The sequence below is a fragment of the Hypanus sabinus genome, chromosome 14 (assembly GCF_030144855.1).
Source record: "Hypanus sabinus isolate sHypSab1 chromosome 14, sHypSab1.hap1, whole genome shotgun sequence".
Lineage (NCBI taxonomy): Eukaryota > Metazoa > Chordata > Chondrichthyes > Myliobatiformes > Dasyatidae > Hypanus > Hypanus sabinus.
The window spans coordinates 40,321,108-40,343,046 of record NC_082719.1 but is presented as its reverse complement, the minus strand read 5'-3'; the positions used below and the strand labels follow the sequence as shown (position 1 = coordinate 40,343,046).

Here is a 21,939-nt window from a genome sequence, read left to right as displayed (position 1 = left end):
TATTGCCTCTTGCTCCTACTGGGCAGAACAAATGAGGTTCATGACTTCTGACAAAAGCAAAGACTTAAAAGAGTTTTCTCCTACTGTTTAAGAAGTTTGAAAAAGAAGGAAAATTTCCAACTTAACATGATCAAATCGGCACCAATGCAAATGCAAATAAGTCTGTCATTTCTGTCTTTGTCCAAAGTGTACTAGCTGGAACAAATAACCAAACATGAAATGTTAGAAATTTTATCCACTGATGCTCAAAGTTCAATGTAAATTTTATTATCAAAGTAGATATATGTCACTGAAAGTGTCAAACCAGAGATTCATTTTCCTGCAAGCATAATCAGTAAATTTTTAGAATAGTAACTCTTACAGCATCAGTGAAAGATCAGTTGGAGAATAGAAGACAACAGACTGTGCAAATGCAAATATAAAATAAATAGCAATAAATTACGAGAACATGAGATAACAAGGTAAAGAGTCCTTAAATTAAAATCACTGGTTATGGAACATCATAAATGGATGGACAAGTGAGAGTAGTTATCCCCTTTTGTTCAAGAGCCTGATCTTGAACTCTGGTGGACTGAGTCTCGAGGCTCTTGTACCTTCTACTTGATGGCAGCAGTGAGAAAAGAGCATGGCCTGTTTGGTGGGAATCTCTGATGATGGATGCTGCTTTCCTATGACAGTGTTTCATGTAAATGTGCTCAATGATTGGGAAGTCTTTACCTTTGATGTACTGGGCCAAATCCACTAATTTTGTAGGATTTTCCATTTAAAAGCATTGGTGTTTTCGCAACAGATATGATGCAGCTAGTCAGTACATTCTCCACTACATATCTAAAGAAGTCTGTCACAGTTTTAGATGTCATGCAAAATCTCTGCAGACTCCTAAGGAAGTAGAGACACTGCTGTGATTTCTTCACCCTTGCACTTACGTGCTAGTTCTAGGACAGATCCTCTGAAATAATAACACCTAGGAATTTGAAGTTGCTAACTCCCTCCACCTCTGATCCTCTGATGAGGACTGGCTCATGGAAACATAGAAACATAGAAAATATTTGCAGGAATAGGACATTCGGCCCTTTGAGCCTGCACCGCCATTCAGTATGATCATGGCTGATCATCCAACTCAGAACCCTGTACCTGCTTTCTCTCCATACCCCCTGATCCCTTTAGCCACAAGGGCCATATCTAACTTCCTCTTAAATACAGCCAATGAACCGGCCTCAACTGTTTTCTGTGGCAGAGAATTCCACATATTCACCACTCTCTGTGTGAAGAAGTTTTTCCTCATCTCAGTCTTAAAAGGCTTCTCCTTTATCCTTAAACTGTGACCCCTCGTTCTGGACTTCCCCAACATCGGAAACAATCTTCCTGCATCTAGCCTGTCCAATCCCTTTAGAAATTTATATGTTTCAATAAGATCCCCCCTCAATCTTCTAAATTCCAGTAAGTATAAGCCTAGTCGATCCAGTCTTTCTTCATATGAATGTCCTGCCATCCCAGGAATCAATCAATGGACTGCCGGTTTCCCTCTCCTGAAGTTTACAATCATTTCCTTGGACATGCTGACATTGAGAGAGAGGTTGTTAATCTGACACAAATCCGCAAAATTTTTCAATCTCCTTCCTGTGTGCTTACCATCTCTGCTGTGTGCATACATCTACTGAAGCTTCTGTTCACATCTTCAGTGATGTTCCTGGAATCAGCGGGTGTTTCGGGTCTTTCAACGTCATACACCCTTCTCCAGGTGACCCAGCCGGGGCTGATCAGACCCCAGCTTGTGTCCAGATGGCTGGCTACACATGACTCCGTGGCTCCCCTCTCTTGAGCCACAGCCACCTTGAGGCCCTCTCTGCTGCATCGGTGGTACTGTGGATGGCTCTCCTCTTCCTGTCTCCCTTGATGCCCAAATTGCTGTAGGCTCTGGCTAAGGAATGGGCTGCAAATCCCCTAAAACCAACTTCCACTGGGAGACACCTCACTCTCCATCCAGCCTGGTGGCAGTTGCTGACCAGTCCTGTGTACTTCAATAGCTTCCTTTCAAAGGCCTCTTCCAAGTGATCTTCCGATGGGACTGTTAGCTCCAGCAGCACCACCTGCTTCGTAGACTCAGACACAAGGGCAATGTCTGGTCGCAGGGTGATGGCTGCACTGTGGTCGGGGAACCTCAGCTGCCTTTCGAGGTCTACCAACATTAGTCTATTATTATTATTATTATTATTATTAGTCTGAATTAGTCTACAACAGTGGTGTTATTGGCAAATGTTAATATAGTATTGGAGCTGTGTTTATCTACACAAACATTGGTGTATAACAAGTAGAACAGTGGGGCTAAGCACACAACCCTGTAGTGCACTTGATAGAGATCATCATAGAGATGCTGTTGCCAATCCGAACTGACTGGGCTCTACAAGTGAGGAAATCAAGGATCCAATTGTGCTAGGGGATATTGAGCCCAATGACTTGAAGTTTATTGATTGGTTTTGAGGGATTAATGGTATTGAATGCTGAGCAGGAATTAATAAAGAGCATCCTGATGTATGTACCTTTGCTGTCCAGTTGTCCCAAGATTGAGTGAAGAGCCAATAAGATGGCATCTGCAGTGGACCTATTGCTATGGTAGGCATATTGGAGTGGATCGAAGTCAGCTTTCAGGCAGGAACACATATGTTTCATCACCAGACTCTCAAAACACTTCATTACTGTGGATGTAAGTACAACTGGGTGATGGTCAATAAGGCAGGTCACCATGCTTTTCTTGGGCACCAGTAAAATTGAAGCCTTCTTGAAGCGGGTGGGTACCACACACTGCCAAAACAGGAGGTTAAAGATCTCAGTGAGCACACCAGCTAGCCGGTCAGCACAGTTCTTAAGTATGTGGTCAGCTAGCCTGTAGAGTTTGGATGCTTTCCAAAGATTCACCCTCCTGAAGTCAGCCTCAAGCAAGAGGGACAAATTGTATCATGAATCCCCACACCTGTTTGATGTGCTGGGTATTTCAGTATTTAAAATAATTTTTTTCTGGGCTCACCTTACCCTACTGAACCATTGACATATGTTTTTCTAACACCTTCCCCAAAGTACTACCTGAGAGCAAAGTCTTTGGTATGTTATTGACAAATAATCTGCTGGAAAAACTCAGTGGATTAAATAGCATCTGAGTGGATGGGGGGGGGGGGGTTGGGAGGGGGAAGAATTGCTTTGTTTTGCTCAAAACCCTGTGTTGTGAAAGTATTCATATGTTATGTTAATGGGACATTTAGGTTTAGTTTGACCATTAATAGGAAGAGTCTGCCCTTCTCTTAGACACATTGTGTCACAATGTGCTGTCACAATGGGTAGTAATTGGTCATCCAAAACATATTGTTTTATATTGTCAACAGGGAAATCAAGAGAGAATCCCTTTTGCTACTATTTTAAGGGATATCAAACTTATTACCATTACTTCTTAACTATAAAACTTGTATGAGAGGGAAATATATCTGCCAAGATGCTTCAAAATCCATGAAGTTGTATTGGATCTATCAGATGCTGGAAGTTATTAATCTCTCTATAAAATACAATTCCAGTTCTGAAGATAATAATGTTGAAACTAATATGCTACATATTTGTGAGACAAATTATATTCTTTCCAGTATCTAGAGATAAATCATCAAAAACTGTGGCTCCAGATAAACTACATTTCTCTGCCACTCAGTTGACACAAAGTTACCAAGAGGTTGTGGATTGGTTCATTGTATGTTTCAAGGTTTGGGATTATCAAGGTTTGCCTTTCTTCAGTCCAAGGGATGATTTTTGAAGTTATCAATGTGGTGTTATTGTAATGTAATAAAACAGTAATCCAGTGATCTGGATATGGGTATATGTGTTCAAACACCACAACAGCTATGAACTAAAGATTCAATTCATTACACATTGGAATTCAGAACAATTGGCACTGGTTAATTAACCCTCTGAACTCCTTGAAGTTAACAAAAGAAATGGGCTAAAGAAATTCTTTGAACCCCATCTACCACTCTTACCTGTTCTGACCTGAAATTACTGCCCTATGAAAAGACTAACAAATCGCTCAGTCGAGAATAACAAGACCTTCCCAGCAAAGTTCCTGCTAAATGGCTGAATTATTGTCAATAAAAAAACAAATGGAACAATTTGATTCATACCGGGAAAAATGGTTTAACTACATAATGCCTCATAGGCCTGATTTTATTCTCACAAATCAATGAATTTGTTGTAAAAAAAAATCACTCCCTACTTGTACATAGTTCTTTCCTTTTGCTTGTTTTTTTCTCTCCACTCTTTTCTATAAGTGTATACCCCAGATAAATACTTCAAGGAGACTTGTGATATATATGATTATATGATATATATGTACAGTGTCTGAAATATATCTTATGGAAATGTTTGTTTGAAGATGAACTTCAATAAAAAATATACTACAAAAAAAAGAAAACCAAATCTCTCCTCATTTTTCCCTCATTTGATTTATGCTCACTCCCCTGGCTGCAGGGGTTAAGTGAAAGTGTGTGTGAGTTTCTGTTGCTGCTTTCGAACGCTGTTAAATCTGAAATCTTGCATTTCATATTTTCTTATGACACAAAAGTAAGCTACCTGGCCCATTGAATCCCTGCCACTTCTCATGCCAATCCTGTTCACCAGGTACTTTCTATCAATTGGTCTTCAACTCCACAACTCTTCCACTCCCCCCAAAATTCTTCTGCTTCCTACCTACACTGAAAGCAATTTACAGCAGCTAATTAACCTACACCATCTGGGGGAAGAAAGTAGAGCACCTGAGGGAACCCACACCGTCATGGGGAGAATGTGTAAACTGCAAACAGAGAGCACCCAGGGTCATGAATGTATCTGGTTGTGCAGTGGCAGAACCAGATGCAGCACTGCACCAGTCACTTGCTTCCTTCCCTGCTCAGTATTTCTGGAAATAAAAAATAATAATAAATATTAATTAGTGATCTGTTGCTGGATGATCATATCATTCTGTTTACTTCCTCTATTTTGTTTACATGATCAGCGGCTATTACATACAGTACGGCATTGGTCAGAGCAAATCGACAATGGATTCATGACTTCCAATAGTTTCAACACTCAGGGGCTGTACTTTGGTAGGTCAAATGAAAAAAGAAAGTATACATTTGATTGTAGACCACTCAATAGCATTGAGGAACAGAGGGATCTTAGGGATCCAGCCCCGTAGTTCACTGAAAATATCTACGCAAGTTGATAAGGTGTTAAAGAAACTGTACGGTGTTCTAGGCCTTTATCACAAGGGCTGTTGGGTAAAAGAGTAGGGAAGTCATGCTGCAACTATATAAAACTTTGGTCAGATCACACTTGGAGTACTGTGTGCATTTCTGGTCACCCCATTATAGTAAGGATGTGGAGACTGTGGAATGGATGCTGAAGAGCTTTACCATGATGCTACCTGGATTAGAACGTAATGTATTAATTACAAGGAACGGTTGGACCAACTTGAGTTAGTCTTTCTGAAGTGTCGGAGGCTGAGGGGAGAGTTGACAGAGATTTACCAATTTATGAGAGACATAGATAAGGCAGACAGTTAGAATCCCACAGGACAGAAATACCAGCATCGAATGAGATGCTTTTAAGATTAAAGAGGGGAATTTTGAAGGTGAATTGAGGGACTAGGTTTTTCTCAGGTAGAGTAGTAGATGTCTGGTGTAAGTTGCCAGGGGTAGTTATGGAAGCTGGCAGCTTGGTGGAGTTTAAAAAGATTTTAGATAGACACATGGCTATGAAGGAGATGGAGGGATATGGATAATACATAGGAGAAGGACACAATATATATTGTCATCAATACTGGTACAATATTGTGGGCCAAATGCCTGCTAGTATTAGACTGATATACACCATAGGTATATTCTATGTTTCTACTTATAGATCTTGGAAAACCCTCAACAAAATCCTCATTTCATTTTTCTAGTGATATGATAAAGATTTGGGGCTTTTTACGCAATCAGCACTATTCCCGAATATAATCATTTACCATTCCAAATGTACATGGAAATTAAAGATGCTGTTAGGGTTCTAAATGCAGGAAGTAGAATTTCAAAGCCAAATGTGTTGTGCAAGATATGAGGATTAACTAGATGGAGGAATTCATGTAAAAGGCATAAGGTTGTATGCCTCCTAAAATTCATGTACAACAATGGGTTTTCTTACCAATGAACTAAGCTATATTTGGGAATTCAGATATATACATATGAATATCCTATAATCATAAACACATTTCCAATTAGACATTTTTCAAAATAATAATGAAGGAGCCAGTCTTATGTATTTCTGAAGGTCTTGCTGTAAAATTCACCACAGGCACTCATAAGTTATCACAATAGCACACAGAAATCTGATGTAAACACTTTGGAGAAATGCAATTAATTGTATTGGCAAGGACAATTAATCATCAACACCAATAAACTTGCCTTTGTGCCCTAAGGGATTAAATTGCTCTCTTCAAAAATTAGTTTAAAACCTTTTGAAAATGAGTATCAGGAGATTAGCAGTAAGGAATCTTGTGTTAATGTGGAAGGTTTGAGGCAAAATTCATTCCATTTTTAAAAATGGAATCTTTTAATTGCCTGTATTTCTTACTCACTTAATAATTTATGTGCTCCAGCCTCTTAACAGGAAGTTCACTTACCTGAAGGAATTAATTGTAAATTATTGTGAATTGGCAGAACTTTGTTTCTTTAAGATTTGTTGAAATAGGCTGCTGATTGAATGTGTTCATTTGTCCTGATGGCATATTGTCGAAGCAGCTTACATTCTACAACATGTTTAACATAAAGAAAAAATGTGAAGTCAGTTAAAAAAAGATGGCATTGATATGATGATCAAAAGAATCTTCAAAGGGTAGACTTCATGCAAGATATTAAATGAAGAGGAACAATTGGAAGGACAAGAAGGCTTTGGGAAGAAATTACAAAAGACACCACAGCTAAGCAGCAGTTTAAGCTGCCCCACATTTCCAAAGACCTGGGCGTGATTCTAATTTTCAGTGCTGTCCATGTGGGATTTGCTCATTTTCTCTGTTTTCCTCAGGTGTTCTGGTCCCTCCCACAACCCAGAGATGCATTGTCAGAGTAATTTAATTAATGTAAATTACTCATAAGTGGCCCATGAATCAAAGGTGAGCTATGAAAGACTAATATTGGTAGTGGGCAAACTAATGGGGAGGATTCTCAAGGCCAGGATTGACAAGCATTTTTCAGAAGCATAGTCTGATTAGGGATCAGAGTCACAATCAGAATCCGGTTTAATATCATCGGCATTTGTCGTGAAATGTTTTGTTATGCAGCAACAATGCACTATAATACATAGTAATAAAAAATGTGAGTTACTGGAAGACACATATAAATAAGTAGTGGAGAAAAGTAGTGAAGTAGTGTTCATGGGTTCAATATCCATTCAGAAATCTGATGGCAGAGGGGAAGAAGCCATTTCTGAATCATTGAGTATGTGCCTTTAGGCTCCTGTACCCTCTCGCTGATAGTAGCAATGAGAAAATGGCTTGTCCTGCAAAATGGGTGTCCTTACTTATGTAAGGTGCCTTTTTGAGGCAACGCTTTCTGAATATGTCCTGAATGCAGGAGAGGCTACTGCCCATGATGGAGCATGCCTTTGATAGGTGTAGGTCTTGCGTCATGAGCGCAATCAAATCTTTTGAAAGTTCACAAAACAAATTGATGAAGGTAGTTTAGTCGATGTGTTGTATATTGCATTTTGTAAGGCATTGAACAAGTTTCTCCATGGTAGCCTCATCCAGAAAGTCATGAGGCATTGAAGCCATGGAAACCAGACTGTGTGGTTCAGAATTTGCTTGTCTATAGAGGCAGAGAGTGGTAGTAAATTAATTGTATTCCGCTTAGAGATGCTTCACTCACACCTGTTCTCTGACCCATTCTGGGGCCCATGCTCTTGACAATTTTAATAAATGACTTGGACAAAGATGGGTGGAAGGCTGTGCTTGTAAGTTTGTAGATGACGCCAAGATTACTGGTGTTGTGGATAGCGTGGAAGGTTGTTGCAAGTTCATAAATGAATAGAATCAGAATGCAGACCTGTCCAGGGAAAGGGTGGATGCATTTCAATTTGGAAAAGGGTGAATTTATACACACTGGAATATCAAACCTGAAGGTAGAGTGCAGGGTTAATGACAAGATTTTTATGGAGGATTTTTATGGATTTTTTGTGGAGGAACAGTGGGAATTTAGGGTCCACATCCACAGATCATTCAAAGTTGCTACACATGTTGGTAGGGTGTTTAAGAAGGCTTATGGTGTATTGGCCTTCATTAGTTGGGGTACTGAAGTCAAGTGCCGTGAGGTAACCTTGAAGCTCTATAAAACTCTGGATAGACCATGCATTGAGTATTCTCTGTCCACCAGAGAAAGCAGGATCTCCCAATGGCCACACATTTTAAATCTACGTCCCATTCCCATTCTGATATGTCAATCCATGGCCTCCTCTATTGTCAAGATGAAGCCACACTCAGGTTGGAGGAATAATACCTTATATTCCGTCTGGGTAGCCTCTAACCTGATGGCATGAACATTGATTTCTCTAACTTCCGTTAATGGTCCTCCTGCCCTTCTTACCCCATCACTTATTTATTTATTTACTTACTATTTTTCCCTTTTTTCTCTCTTTGTTCCTCTCACAATAACTCTTTGCCTGCTCTCCATCTTCCTCTGGTGCTTCCCTCTCCCTTTTTTTCTCCCTAGGCCTCCTGTCGCATGATCCTCTCCCTTCTCCAGCTGTGTATCCCTTTTGCCAATCAACTTTCCAGCTCTCAGCTTCATCCCTCCCTCTCTTGTCTTCTCCTATCATTTTGGATCTCCCCCTCTCACTTTCAAATCCCTTACTATCTCTTCTTTCAGTTAATCCTAACGAAGGGTCTCAGCCCGAAACGCTGACTGTACTTACTCCTATAGATGCTGCCTGGCCTGCTGCATTCCACCAGCATTTTGTCTGTGTTCATTGTGTACTTGTTCAATTCTGATTGCCTCTGTATAGGAAGTGTGTGGTAGTTTTAGAGAGGACACAGAACAGATTTGCCAGGATGCTACCTGGATTAGAGGACATGTCTTACAATGAAAGGTTGAGTGAGTTAGGATCATTCTCTTTAGAACAATGGAGAATAAGAAACAACTTGATAAAGGAGTATAAGATTATGAGAGGCATAGGTAGAGTGGAGAGACAGTGCCATCTTCCCTGGCCAGTGTCAAAAGGACACCTGTTTAAAGTGAGAGGGGGAAAGTTTAGTGGAGATTTCAGAGGGAGTTAGGTATTTTACACAGAGTCATAGTTAACTGGGAGGTGCTGCCAGGGGTAGATCATTAGGGACATTTAAGAGATTCTTAAATAGGCATATGAACATAAGAAAAATAGAGAGTTATGTCCATTGTCAGAGGGAAGATTTAGTTCGATCGTGGAGCAGGTTTATATATTCGGTACAACATTGTGAACTGAACGGCCCTCACTGCTATATTCTATGTTTTATGTAACAGAGAAATAAGAAGGGGTGGAACAAATGGAAATGCTCTTCTAGCAACTGGAATGGATTGAAAGATAAAAATAGCTTGCTTAATTGTCATACGATATTAATAAGTAAGGATATTGTGTGTATGATTGGAGAAGGATGGTACAACCGTCAAAAAGTTAGAGTAACAGAGTTAAAAGAAATTTTTTCGCCTACAGGAGTTAACAATGTGGTATCATGAAGAAACTTATACATAAGTAAATTAGTTTTTCATTTGAATTATTAAAGAAGAAGTTTTGATAAGAAAGCAAACTCGGGAGGTGTTTGGAAATTATACAGATCTCAGAGAGTTTTGGATGATTAGTAGAGAATGGAGAATGGCCAAAAGATCAGTTGTGTAGTCAAATCTGAAAGTGATGAAGGCATCAATATGAATTTCATTAGCTGAAAATGTTAGCTGTTGTGTTGGTAAGTGAAGTAAATGCAAAAGAGGAAGAATTTGTGATATGTTGTAATGGATGGGAAGGATTAACTTGAAGAAACATCTTGGAGTTGCATAGAAGACCAAAAATTTTTAACAGATACTCGTTGACAGAGAGAGGGGAAAGGTACACATGGCAAAGGAATGTATTTTGTGCTAGCTGTCGAAAACAAAAGCTTTAGTCTTGACAATAAATGTCAAGCAGTTATTTTAGATTCAGGTTTAAGTTTATTTACTCAATGAAAATTGAAAGATAAAGTAAAATGCCTCATTTGTGTTAACAACCAACACACCTAAGGGTGTGCAGCCTCAAACATTGCCAAGTATTTCGCTACCAACATAGCATTCCCACAATTTAAAGCAGAACAACAACAATACCAAAATGACAACAGTAACTACAGTAAAACAAGCCCCTTTTCAACTTCTACCACAGATAGACCGCCAAGACCAGGACAGGCTGCCTCTGGGCATCCAGACCTTATCCCTGTATTCTCAGACTCATAGACATTGTGCCTCCAACACCAGCTTCTAGCCCAGACCAACAGGCATTGGGCCTCTGACTATCTCATGTTTCAACAATATGTGAATTTCACATTCGGACCTTGATCGTAGCCAAAGATGGGATTTTGACTTTTGGCCTCAACCCCAGGGCTTATTGATCATGAGACTTTGACATTCAGGCCTTGACGTCTGGACTCACATGGACCTTCAACCCCAGGAAGGAATCACCGACCTGGAAGGGATGCCAGCCCTTCTGCCCGCATGGACCTTTGACCCGGGTCTCACAGACATGGGGAATCGTTGGTCCCATCCGCATTTCCTGCTAACCCAACCTTCTTGATTGCTGGTTTTCAACCTGGACTCCGAACGCTGACTTTTCATTTGCTGCCCTTAACCTTTAACTTCACCTCATCCCTATTTCTAAACCATAACCTGATCCCTAAGTCCCAGCACTGACCCCAAAACTATCCCTCTAAGCTAAAAACAACTAAACCTGAGCCACAATCTCAATGATTTAATGGAATAACTAAGACATAACTTCTGTTCTATAAGCATATATGAGTAAGTTTATTTACATATGTGCAAGGGAGAAATATATACAATTGCTATTTAACTTTTGTACCTTAGCCCCACAATAATCATCTAAAAATGTATCAAATTAATCCCATAGCAAGAAGGACACATACACATTCATCTCCAAAGAATGCCAGATTTGAATTCATTCCGAATTTTGTTTCTCATTGGTTCCACCATGCTGATCAGTAGAAGACATGTTTTGTAGAAAATCTGCGAATTCAATCATGCTAACAAAAATATCTCTGAGCTCAATGAGGGTTAGCCCACCATGGCTCATAGAGGAGCAACACACAAAAAGTTGGAAAAACATAATGTTTCAGGCAGAATCTACGGAGGGAAACAGATGGGTGACACCTTGGGTTGAGACTTTTTCTTGATTATAGATTTCCTCTATAGATGCTGTTTGACTCATTGAGTTCCTCCAGCTCCTTGTGTGTTGCTCCAGATCCTAGAATCTTCAGTCTCTGTGACTCAATCAGGAACCTTTTAATGACATTTTGCTTCTGTGGCAGGCAAGGAAAAGGAATTGGAGGGATCAACGAGGACTCTTTCTCCATTTTTTTAAAAATTGAGAGCAGGTGAACAGGCAAAAATATACATTTGGAAATGCAGAAGGGAAACTGAAGTACCTCTATCCTCTGAGATGCAAATGGCCAAGCATTAGCAAGTGAGACCCAAACGTTCCAACCAGTGGAATGACTAAACACATTGTACAGTAGTTAGACCTGAACCAGTGATCTCAACAAATTGATATTGATAACCACTCATGAGTAACAAGTGTGCAGGTGAGGTAAAAGTTGAGCAGAAAAGCCATAAAAAGGAGCAAGGAGTAGGCCACTCAAAACATCCTGCCAAAAACATATCATGGCTGATCTGCCTCAGGCTTTATCACTTTTTTATGACATCATTTCATAAACTTTAATTACTTGATTTTACAAAAAAAAAAAGCTGATTTTTCTTTAAATGATTCAAAAATGCTGCAATACTCTGATATAGAGAAATCTGGAGTTTAACCATCCTTGGCAAGAATATGAATAAAGGCATGTATGGCAATGCATGGGAGTCTGTATGGATATCATTTCATAGTAAGTGAATAACATATTTTTTCAAAGAATATTGTAGAAAGAAGTGAAGATTGATAAGGTGTAATGTACAGGAAATGTTGACATGAGGATTTATTTGGAGACAATATTGTCAGTGATTGAATTGGAGATTGGAATGGAGAAACCATAGGACAGACAAACAAACACATATAGCAAGTCTGGGCAACAGATCAAATTCAGCCCATTGTTTTCTTCAATACAACTCCCCATTGGAATTAAATACTGACTATGCAAAATTCAATATCTTTCTTTCAGAATGCTGCACTTGGATTTCAAACCCCATTTTCCTTTGCCTGTGAGAATGGGCACTGCTTGGAAAATATCTAAATACACTGAACACATGATGCTTAGAAAGACCATAAAAGATCAAAAGTTAATGCATCATTTTGACAAAACATTTCAAGAACCAAAATTAACTTATTTTATCAAATAGTTGAAAAAAAACTGAACAAATAAAAATAATCAAAAAAATAAAGCTCTGAGCAGATATGAATGAAGAAACTGAAATTATACTTGAATTGCATAAGAGCTGATGATAATTCAAGACTCATTCTGGTGCCTTCAATCAAACAGATCAAGAACTGTGTATTTAATACCTTGATGCTCTATAAGAATGTACACTTGGAGAATGAACTTAATTTTCTGATGCAGAGACAAGTGTATTGCCACAGAGGAACAGCAGTCATTCAGTGTGTCAGTTGAAGAGTTGTGGTAAATACAAACTAATTGTTTCCTGATGTTCATTTTATTTACTTGGATGCTTGTATATTATCTTGCAGCACAATTAAGCACAAGTAATTTAGTCTTAGAATCCCCGCATCAGCCATTCTCAGCTACTTATCTAAGTTACCCCTGTGGCTGTTTTGGTTTATTAGTTGAAAAAATAATGAATTTAATAAAAAGTCATGTCATTCTTTTCAGTAATTCATCAAAATTATTAAAATACTGATTGCATTGAGCACTTTTGAATAGACATACCATCGTGTTTTAGAGGATTAATATTTACTGCCTCAAATGAGCATGAGCAGATTATTGATTCTTGCTCAAATTTATTCATTTTTATTCATTCTGATCATAGACACAGATTTGATATCTACTTTCCAAATTTATTGAAACATTTTTTTCTGATCAAATTATGTTTTTACTTCTGTTAAAACTTTTTGAAAACTGTATTAAATTTCTGCGTTACACATGGGACAACTAAGGGACTTCACCGGCAACATAATTGTTTCAACAGCTTTGGGGACATTAATATACATTTGTTATTAACATCAGATATATCATGATTTAAGGCCAATGGATCCAATTGCAGATGTCAGTATACCCAGTGGTGAATAATCTGACATGCTTTACTGCCAGCATCCACAACAATGTTGAGAAACCAAATTTCATTTTTCTTAATATGGTAAGTCTGCATATTGTACCAACACCTTATCATCTCTTGGCAAAAAAAAAATGTGCAAGAGAAAGAGGTAGGAAGTTCAGGCAAATAGCTATGTACCAATGTGACGAAGGCCCGTCACTGATTACGGATGGCACATGGCACATTCAATAAAACACAGTTTAATTATCTCAGGTCAATTTATTCATATTCACCTTTCCAATAAGTGTTTTGCTAAAGAGTCATGATAGTCTGACATTTCTCTCCTCCACAGTCACTGAGTCTGAAACAGAGCTGCTGCAGAGAGCTGTCTAATACAGAGGCAGCAGCAACATGCACAGGTGTGCTGATGGTGGAGGATGCCATCTTTAACTGGGTCAAGGGTTATGTTACCTAATTACTCATCTTGGGGTAAAGTTTTGGGGTTTAATTAAGTTATTTAACTGGGAAATGGTGACTCCTATAATGAGGTACATGTTTATTGTGAGAACTGGCAGAGTTTCAGATTGTGTGAAATGGAAGATAATTGAGTTAGTTAGTTTTTGGTTGGTCTAGGGGAGGGGCTTAGTAGTTAGAAGCCTCGGGTTACCAAGGCACTGGGTTTTTGTTTTCTGTTTAGTCTGAGGGTGGCTGTTAACCAGACAGGTGACCATTGCAAGCTATATATATATATAGTATTTTTTTCATTCTTCTTGTTTTGATGTGGACATCCAGGTTTTTGTTTCTCTACTATTTTTGTAAATAAAAGCACCTCAATCTATCTTTGTGACTCAAGCCATCTGGTTATTCTTCTTAGGCAGCTGACCCACGGTTATTTGTGACAACCAATAACAGATGTTTGTGGCTAGCAATGAAAACAGTTTCAATTTAAGGTAGCCTCTGACAATCGCTTGTCCACTCTTTTGATAAAGAATTCAGTCCTAAAAGGCACACTTCCATTGGCAGCTAGACAAGAAAAACATATATAATACTTGCTGTAACGTTCTCCTTCGGGTGTAACGAAACGCCGAATTTAACGTCCGGATAAACCACAGCCAATGCAAACCAGATCGCAGTAAGATTAACCATTTACTGTTCACTCTTCACATTAACATATGGTGAAAACTGTTGATAAAACAATACAAGATTGATACAGTATTTGTTCCTTCCTTAATATCACATTTCAAGTGTAAATACTTGCAAAGGTGACTATAACTACATTACACTAAGGTGCAGTATACAGGGAGAGTTTACCTGCTCCATTGACTACTTTAAATACACTTCCATGCAAACTATCCGCGACTCTTTAACTAACGAAAGCATAAACATTATCTACCGTCGTTACTTCTAACAGGATCGGCATTAACATCTTAGTTCAATATATCGATTATCTATTAACTTACAGCGTTGCTCTCACTGTGATTTCTCATGCCTGCAAAACTGCTTCTCCTTAGGTGAGCCTCGTGGAAAGCCCCCACCCTCGCGCTAATTTCAAACCGGTGTTTTCCCACAAGACGCGGCGAAACCGGATGTGACGTCATCGCATGCCGACATATTTTACATGCAATGAATATACTTTAAACACTTCTAATTCTAACTAGAAAATACTATTGAATGAATTACTAAGCAAAAATATTATAAACTAAATAACTGTCGTAAAGACAGGTCACTCCCCGCTTGACCTTCGTAAGGTCACAATGAGCAGAGTACAAACTTAGTCTCTTAATCAGTCATTGGGTAGAAGTAGAATAACTTCTGTAACTGGCCTTTGGTAAACTTTCACATCGCCTTGGTCGGTAGTCTTCAATTCGATCTTCCTGACATGTCCGTCCTCGCTAGGGAATGTAGCAGTGATTCTGGCCATTGGCCAGCTGTTGCGGGTGATCTGCTTGTCCCTGAGCAGGACTAGGTCTCCAACTTGAAGATTCCTGCGGGGTTCTGTCCACTTTCATCTCTGTTGCAACAAAGGTAGATATTTTTGTCTCCAGCGAGGCCAGAACTGATTTGCCAGAGCCTGGACTTGTCTCCATTGCTTTGTGTACAAATCCTTGTCTGAAAAGTCTCCTGGTGGAGGAGGTGCTCCTGCCTTCTGCGTAAGGAGCGTTGATGGCGAAAGTATAAAGGGGTTTTCTGGGTCAGAAGACACAGGTAGGAATGATTGTGCATTTATAATGGCTGTGACCTCTGCCATTAGGGTGCACAGTACCTCGTGGGCCAATCGGGTGCGTTGCTGCATCTCAGGTTTCCTTTTCTGGGTTTTCCGTAAGGACGTGAACCGTTTGACTGCCTGCTCTTTGTTATCTGGTGAGCGTTGGCATGGTTCTCTGATAGGCAATGGGGCAACCCCATTATTTGCTTCATCTCTGAGGACCTTGGTGTTTTTGGGTTTTAAAGAAATGGTATCTTGAGCTGATTGTGCAAGTTTGTTTCCGTCCTCGGTTTGAACGAAAACTGACTGACCTAGCGTCTCGTCGGTTACTTTACGCTTGGTAATGTCTTGTTGTGCTTCTTTAGGGTACACCTCAGTGAGGCAGATCTCGGAACAAGAACGGCTTGACTGAGTTTGACCGCAAACTTCTGTACAGTTCGAGCTGACAATTGTTGTCCTGGAGTGAACCTCTCCCTCCCCGCCGTCCTGTTGTGGGGGTGAAGGAGCGTTATCGGTTCTTTCATTCTTGACTTCATCACGGAGCCGTGAGGGTAAATTTCCTTCCTCGTATGGATGTGATGCAATCGTGACTCTCTGAGGTTCCTCGTAGCTGGGGAAGTTATCGAATAGGTATGGAGAGGGGAGACGAGCCTGCCTGTCTGTTTGAGATTGTACATAGTCGCTTGTGCGTTCCAGTCTGGTCCTTTCTAAAGTAGATCTTACTTCGGTCAGATCACGTGACCCTTCAGCTTCTTCTATGTACTTTGCTTCCGCCATGGCAGCTTCTTCTTCTCTTTCTAGCTGCAGCACTTGCAACTCTGTCGATATTTTTGCCATTTCCAACTGGATTTCGGCTTCTCGGGCGGCCGCTTCGGCTTCTCTGGCAGCCGCTTCGGCTTCTCTGGCAGCCTTTTCTTTCTGGATTTCGGCTTCTCTGGTGGCCAGTTTCATTTTCAAAACTGCTTCTTGTTTGGCGTAATGCAGTCGCACCTTGGCGGCTTCTGCCTTGGCTCTTGCCTGGGTGGACTTACTTGATGTCGTTCTACTGCCCTTGTCGCTGGGCGCCATCGACTTGATCCCAGATCGAGCTGACATTGCAGCACTTGGAACACCTGATAACGCCTGGGTGGGCTTACTTGATGTCGGTTTACTGCCCTTGTCGCTGGGCGGCGTCGACTTGATGCTGGATTGAGCTGACATTGCAGCACTTGAAACACCTGATAATGCCGCTTTTTCACTGTAACGTTCTCCTTCAGGTGTAACGAAACGCCGAATTTAACGTCCGGATAAACCACAGCCAATGCAAACCAGATCGCAGTAAGATTAACCATTTACTGTTCACTCTTCACATTAACATATGGTGAAAACTGTTGATAAAACAATACAAGATTGATACAGTATTTGTTCCTTCCTTAATATCACATTTCAAGTGTAAATACTTGCAAAGGTGACTATAACTACATTACACTAAGGTGCAGTATACAGGGAGAGTTTACCTGCTCCATTGACTACTTTAAATACACTTCCATGCAAACTATCCGCGACTCTTTAACTAACGAAAGCATAAACATTATCTACCGTCGTAACTTCTAACAGGATCGGCATTAACATCTTAGTTCAATATATCGATTATCTATTAACTTACAGCGTTGCTCTCACTGTGATTTCTCATGCCTGCAAAACTGCTTCTGCTCAGGTGAGCCTCGTGGTAAGCCCCCACCCTCGCGCTAATTTCAAACCGGTGTTTTCCCACAAGACGCGGCGAAACCGGATGTGACGTCATCGCATGCCGACATATTTTACATGCAATGAATATACTTTAAACACTTCTAATTCTAACTAGAAAATACTATTGAATGAATTACTAAGCAAAAATATTATAAACTAAATAACTGTCGTAAAGACAGCACACTTGCCATACAGGAAAGAAAGACTTCAGGGACTATTGAGATGAAATTGAAGTAAACCAGGGGCACTAGCAAAGTTAGAGTTTTGCTGTCACAGCACAACTTTGTATTCCTGGCATTAATATCTGGTGATCTCAGTGTGATGTGGGTCCAGACCATGGGGCCCCACACGGGGGGGAATCCCTAGATGCTTGGACACCAGCACATCTGGGCTGCCTGCTGTTGCTTATCTAGAAAGAATGGAATTAATTCTGTATTCCAGCAGTACAGACAATCTAACCCATTCTTAGTATAACATAGAAAAGCAAACTGGGAAATATTGCACATCACTACTGGAGGTTAGAAAGTGTCAAAAATGTAATGGTTTTTGTGTTGCCAGTGAATGGTGCCCTCAACAAACTCTTCCTGTTGTGCCTCTACTCCTGCTTCCCTTGCACATTGAAGCTGGGATGTACTGTGACAATCATGCTATTGAAAGTCCAAACAGGGTAGTGAGAATTTTCCTCCTTGGAGAAGATTATTGCCTTGAGGTTTTGTGGTACAAGAAGCCTTCCCTACTTTTCAAATTCTTGCCTGACTGTTATCAGGATGAAGTAACTTAGCTTGCCTGCTGTGCTCATGTGGAAACTCCTTTTGACTTTCAAGCCTGCAGTCTCACCAAGCCAGGCATTATACTGCAGAAAGTATTCCAGTAGCATAGCGATTAACACAATGCTCTTACACTTGTGTGTTAGAGTTCAGAGTTCAGTTCCAACATGATCTGGAATCAGGAAGCTCTATGTCCTCCCAGTGGAATGTGTGGGCTTTCCTCGTGTGCTCTGGTTTTCTCCCACAATCCATCAACATACTGGGTAGGAAAATTGGTAATTGTAAATTGCCCCAAGATTAGGTTGTGGTTAAATTAGGGTTGATAGGTGTTGCTGGGCTTGCATGGCTCATAGGGCTGGAAGGGCCTACTCTACACTATATCACTGAATAGATAAATTAAGTAAGTTTTCTTAGTGTGGTGAACTACGTGTGCCTGTCTGGACACGCCCCCTGCTGACTGCTCCTGTGGCTCCTCCCACAGACCCCGGTATGAAGGCAACCTGAGGCCTATGCTCGGCCTCTCAGTCTCCAGGACGTAGTATGATGGTCACTCACTCTTGGTTCCTTCTTCCAGTCAATAAAAGCTGATATCTCACCTTACATCTCAGAGTGAGTTATTGATGGTGCATCAGTGAGATTTCTGTTGTTATGCAAACATCCCTAGGTGCATTTCTGCATTCTCCAAACAATACTCACCTCTTCACCAGCCTAGCAGATTTCTGGTCTAACTTAATCTCTCTGTTTTTTTGGTCTTGGCTGCAGCAGACCTGAAACATTGTAGGTTTTATTTGCACAATTTACTGGCACTTCACTCCACAATTCTTCAGGTGCTTGAGGAATATATACACAAAATGGCTACATATTAGCCTGCTCACTAATGCAAATATATTAGCCAACCACGTGGCAGCAACTCCTGTGGAAACAGTCTAGAGGTTCAGTTGATGTTCTGACCTAACATTAGAATGCGGGAAGGAATGAGATCTCAGTTACTTTGATTGTGGGCTAATTGTTGTTAGCTGATGGGGTGGTTTGGGTATCCCAGAAACTGCTGGTCTCCCAGGATTTTCATACACAGTAGCCTTTAAAGCTTACAATGAATGATGTGAAAACCTAGTGAGCGGCAGTTCTGTGGGGAAAAAATCCCTCCTAAATGAGAGAAATCAGGAAAAGAATGGCCAGCCTGGTTCAAGATGGCCAAAGTAGCTCAACTACCCCACGCATTACAACAGTGGTATGCAGAAAAGTATCTCTGAATGTTGAACCTTGAAGTAGGTGAGCTACAGCAACAGAAGTTCATGAACGTGCATGCAGTAGCCACTTTATTAGGTTCAAGAGTTACCTAATAAATTGGCCTCTAAGTTAGGTTTTCTTGGCATCCAGGGTTCCCAAGCCTTGACATTACCATCTTGTATCCTCACAAGAGCATGTTGGTCTTAAATTCTCCCCAGTTGGCTTTCCAAAGTATCCATATCATCTATTGGATGTGGATTTATTAATGACTAGTCTCTTTTCCCAGTTCCGGCCTAATATACTTGTAATTTACTTTCCCCTACTTTAGCACTTTCACACGAGGACCAAAATATTCCTTCACTTAAACTTCAATCCACCTATCCAGGCTCATTTCTTAGTTCAAGGCCCTCTACAACCTCTTTCCTAGTTGAACTATCTGATGAAAAACCCTCCTGGATTCACTCAATAGATATTCCCTCTTCTAATTCCAGCATCAAGTGCATCCCAGACAATACTAGGGTAGTTAAAACCAATTCTTACAACTACCCTGTTATTTTACCTCATTCTTTGATCTGCCTGAATATCTGTTCCTCTATTTTCAGCAGGTTATTTGAAGGCTTATGGAATAATCAATCAGGGATTATATGTTCCATACTTCTGAGATTCAGCCATGTGGCCTCCAAGCTGTTCTTTCTAAGGTCAACCCTAATTAATAATGTAATTCCCCCACTTTGTTTACATCCCTTTCTCACACACCTGTAACATTTAAAACTTGAAATGTTGAGCTGCCAATCCTGTCTCTTTCTCTCTCTCAACTAAATTTTTATCATGGTGACAACACCATGGTTTCATGTACTAATCCAGACTCCAAGCTCATCTACCTTACCCATTATACTCCTTGCATTGAAATAAATGCATTTCAAACCATCAGCATTACCATGTTTATTAACCTGGTCCTGCCTGTTCTTCCAATCCCTTCTCACAATCTCTTCACCTGTTGAACTATTACTCATGATCTCCTACCTGCCCATCCACCACTACCACCCTTTGTTCTTTGCAATATTAGAACCATTAAACTCCCTCCAGGCATGTTAACGCTATTGGTGTTCCTTCAGCTTGGGTGTCTCCACTCTTCTTGTACAAGATAATGACATTAATTTAAAGGGATATATAGCTTCAATTTTTATGCATTGCCCATCCACCAGAACTATCGATCTTTCTGTTGTCAGATACATGAGTAATGGCTTACTCCGTGAACTCTGTAGGCAGGATTGGGCAGTTAGAATGAGTGATAAGACTGCGAAGTTGTTGCTCCTATTGTGACCTCTTATCACACAAAAAATTCAAGATTGTTTCATGTCATTAACAGCATACAACCGTAAATGAGAATTAAATAATTGTTGCTCCAAATCCAATACAGCATATAAAAATAAGCAATAAATATAAATACGTAAGATAACTTATGTACATAGATTGGTTTCATGTGCATTAAGTGAAGCCAAGTATAGCACTGCCTATAGGAGTACATAAGGTGACTCAGACAGTAAGTGATAAAGTAATGGTGGTGGGGTGTGCGGAGGGATAGGTTAGTAGATAGAGAGGTTGATTAGCCTTACTGCCTGGAGAAAGTAACTGATTTTGAGTTTGGTGGTCCTGGGAGTGGAACAAACTGTCAAGAGCAGGGTGCGTGGGATCCTTCAAGATATTGCAGGCCTATTTTTGCCACTTTTCTGTAAATATGTCATTGATGATGGTGATGCATTGAGCTATTTTGAATACTCATTGTAAAGCCTTCCTGTCTGCTGCAGTGCAGTTTTCATACCATACAGCAATGCAATATGTGACAATATTATCTACTGTGCATCTGTGGAAGGTTGTAAGTATTGATGTTATAGTCCAGCTCTCTTCAGCCCCTTCAGAAGGGAGAGCTGTTAGTGAGCTTTCTTGATTGTGTAGGATGTGTTTTGGGGAGCTGTGCAAGATGTGCATTCCCTACTGAAACCCTGAGAAGCTGGTGTCAAGTCTCACGACCCAACAGCTCTCAGTGCAGCCAGGAGAAATCTCATTTTCGGCATAAAGAGGATAAAGCCGATAGTCAGGATGCATAACCACTTGTCCCTCACTATCACCCTGAACAGGGATGCCCTCCCAGGGCTGTGTGCTGAGCTTACTGCTGTACACTGCTAAACACCCCAGTGCTATAACCCACCCACTTCAAGGTCCAATCTGTTGTGCATTCAAAGATGCTCTTCTGCACATTACTGTTGTTAATGTGTGGCTATTTGAGTTACTGTCACCTTCCTGTTAGCTTGAACCGGTCTGGCCATTCTCCTCTGACCTCTCTCATTATAAGGCACTTTTGCCCACAGAACTGCTGCTCACTATGTTTTTTTTTGGTTTTCCTACCATTGTCTTAAACTCTGGAGACTGTTGTACATAAAAATCGTAGGAGATCAACAGTTTCTGCAAAACTCAAACCCTCCTGTCTGGCACCAACAATTATTCCACATTCAAAGTCACTTAGATCACT

The 21,939-nt window shown here is 40.3% G+C and overlaps 1 protein-coding gene across 1 annotated transcript; it reads right to left on the bottom strand.

Moving 5' to 3' along the window:
• Positions 1-298: 298 nt before the first annotated feature.
• On the bottom strand, positions 299-17,362 carry LOC132404465 (uncharacterized). Its single transcript, XM_059988627.1, has 3 exons — positions 17,330-17,362; positions 15,880-17,051; positions 299-319 (listed from the first exon to the last, which is right to left on the bottom strand). The coding sequence occupies exons 2-3, from the start codon at positions 16,882-16,884 to the stop codon at positions 299-301; spliced, it is 1,026 nt and encodes a 341-aa protein (XP_059844610.1). The 5' UTR covers positions 16,885-17,051; positions 17,330-17,362.
• Positions 17,363-21,939: the final 4,577 nt, after the last annotated feature.

What these genes read in the sequence shown, in the direction of transcription:
- LOC132404465 (XM_059988627.1), bottom strand. Translation starts at nt 16,884, where the DNA reads ATGTCAGCTCAATCCAGCATCAAGTCGACGCCGCCCAGCGACAAGGGC. An exon ending in GAGATGAAGCAAATAATGGG is followed by an intron (nt 320 to 15,879) that starts GTTGCCCCATTG and finishes TTATGCTTGCAG; the next exon opens with GAAAATGAATCTCTGGTTTG.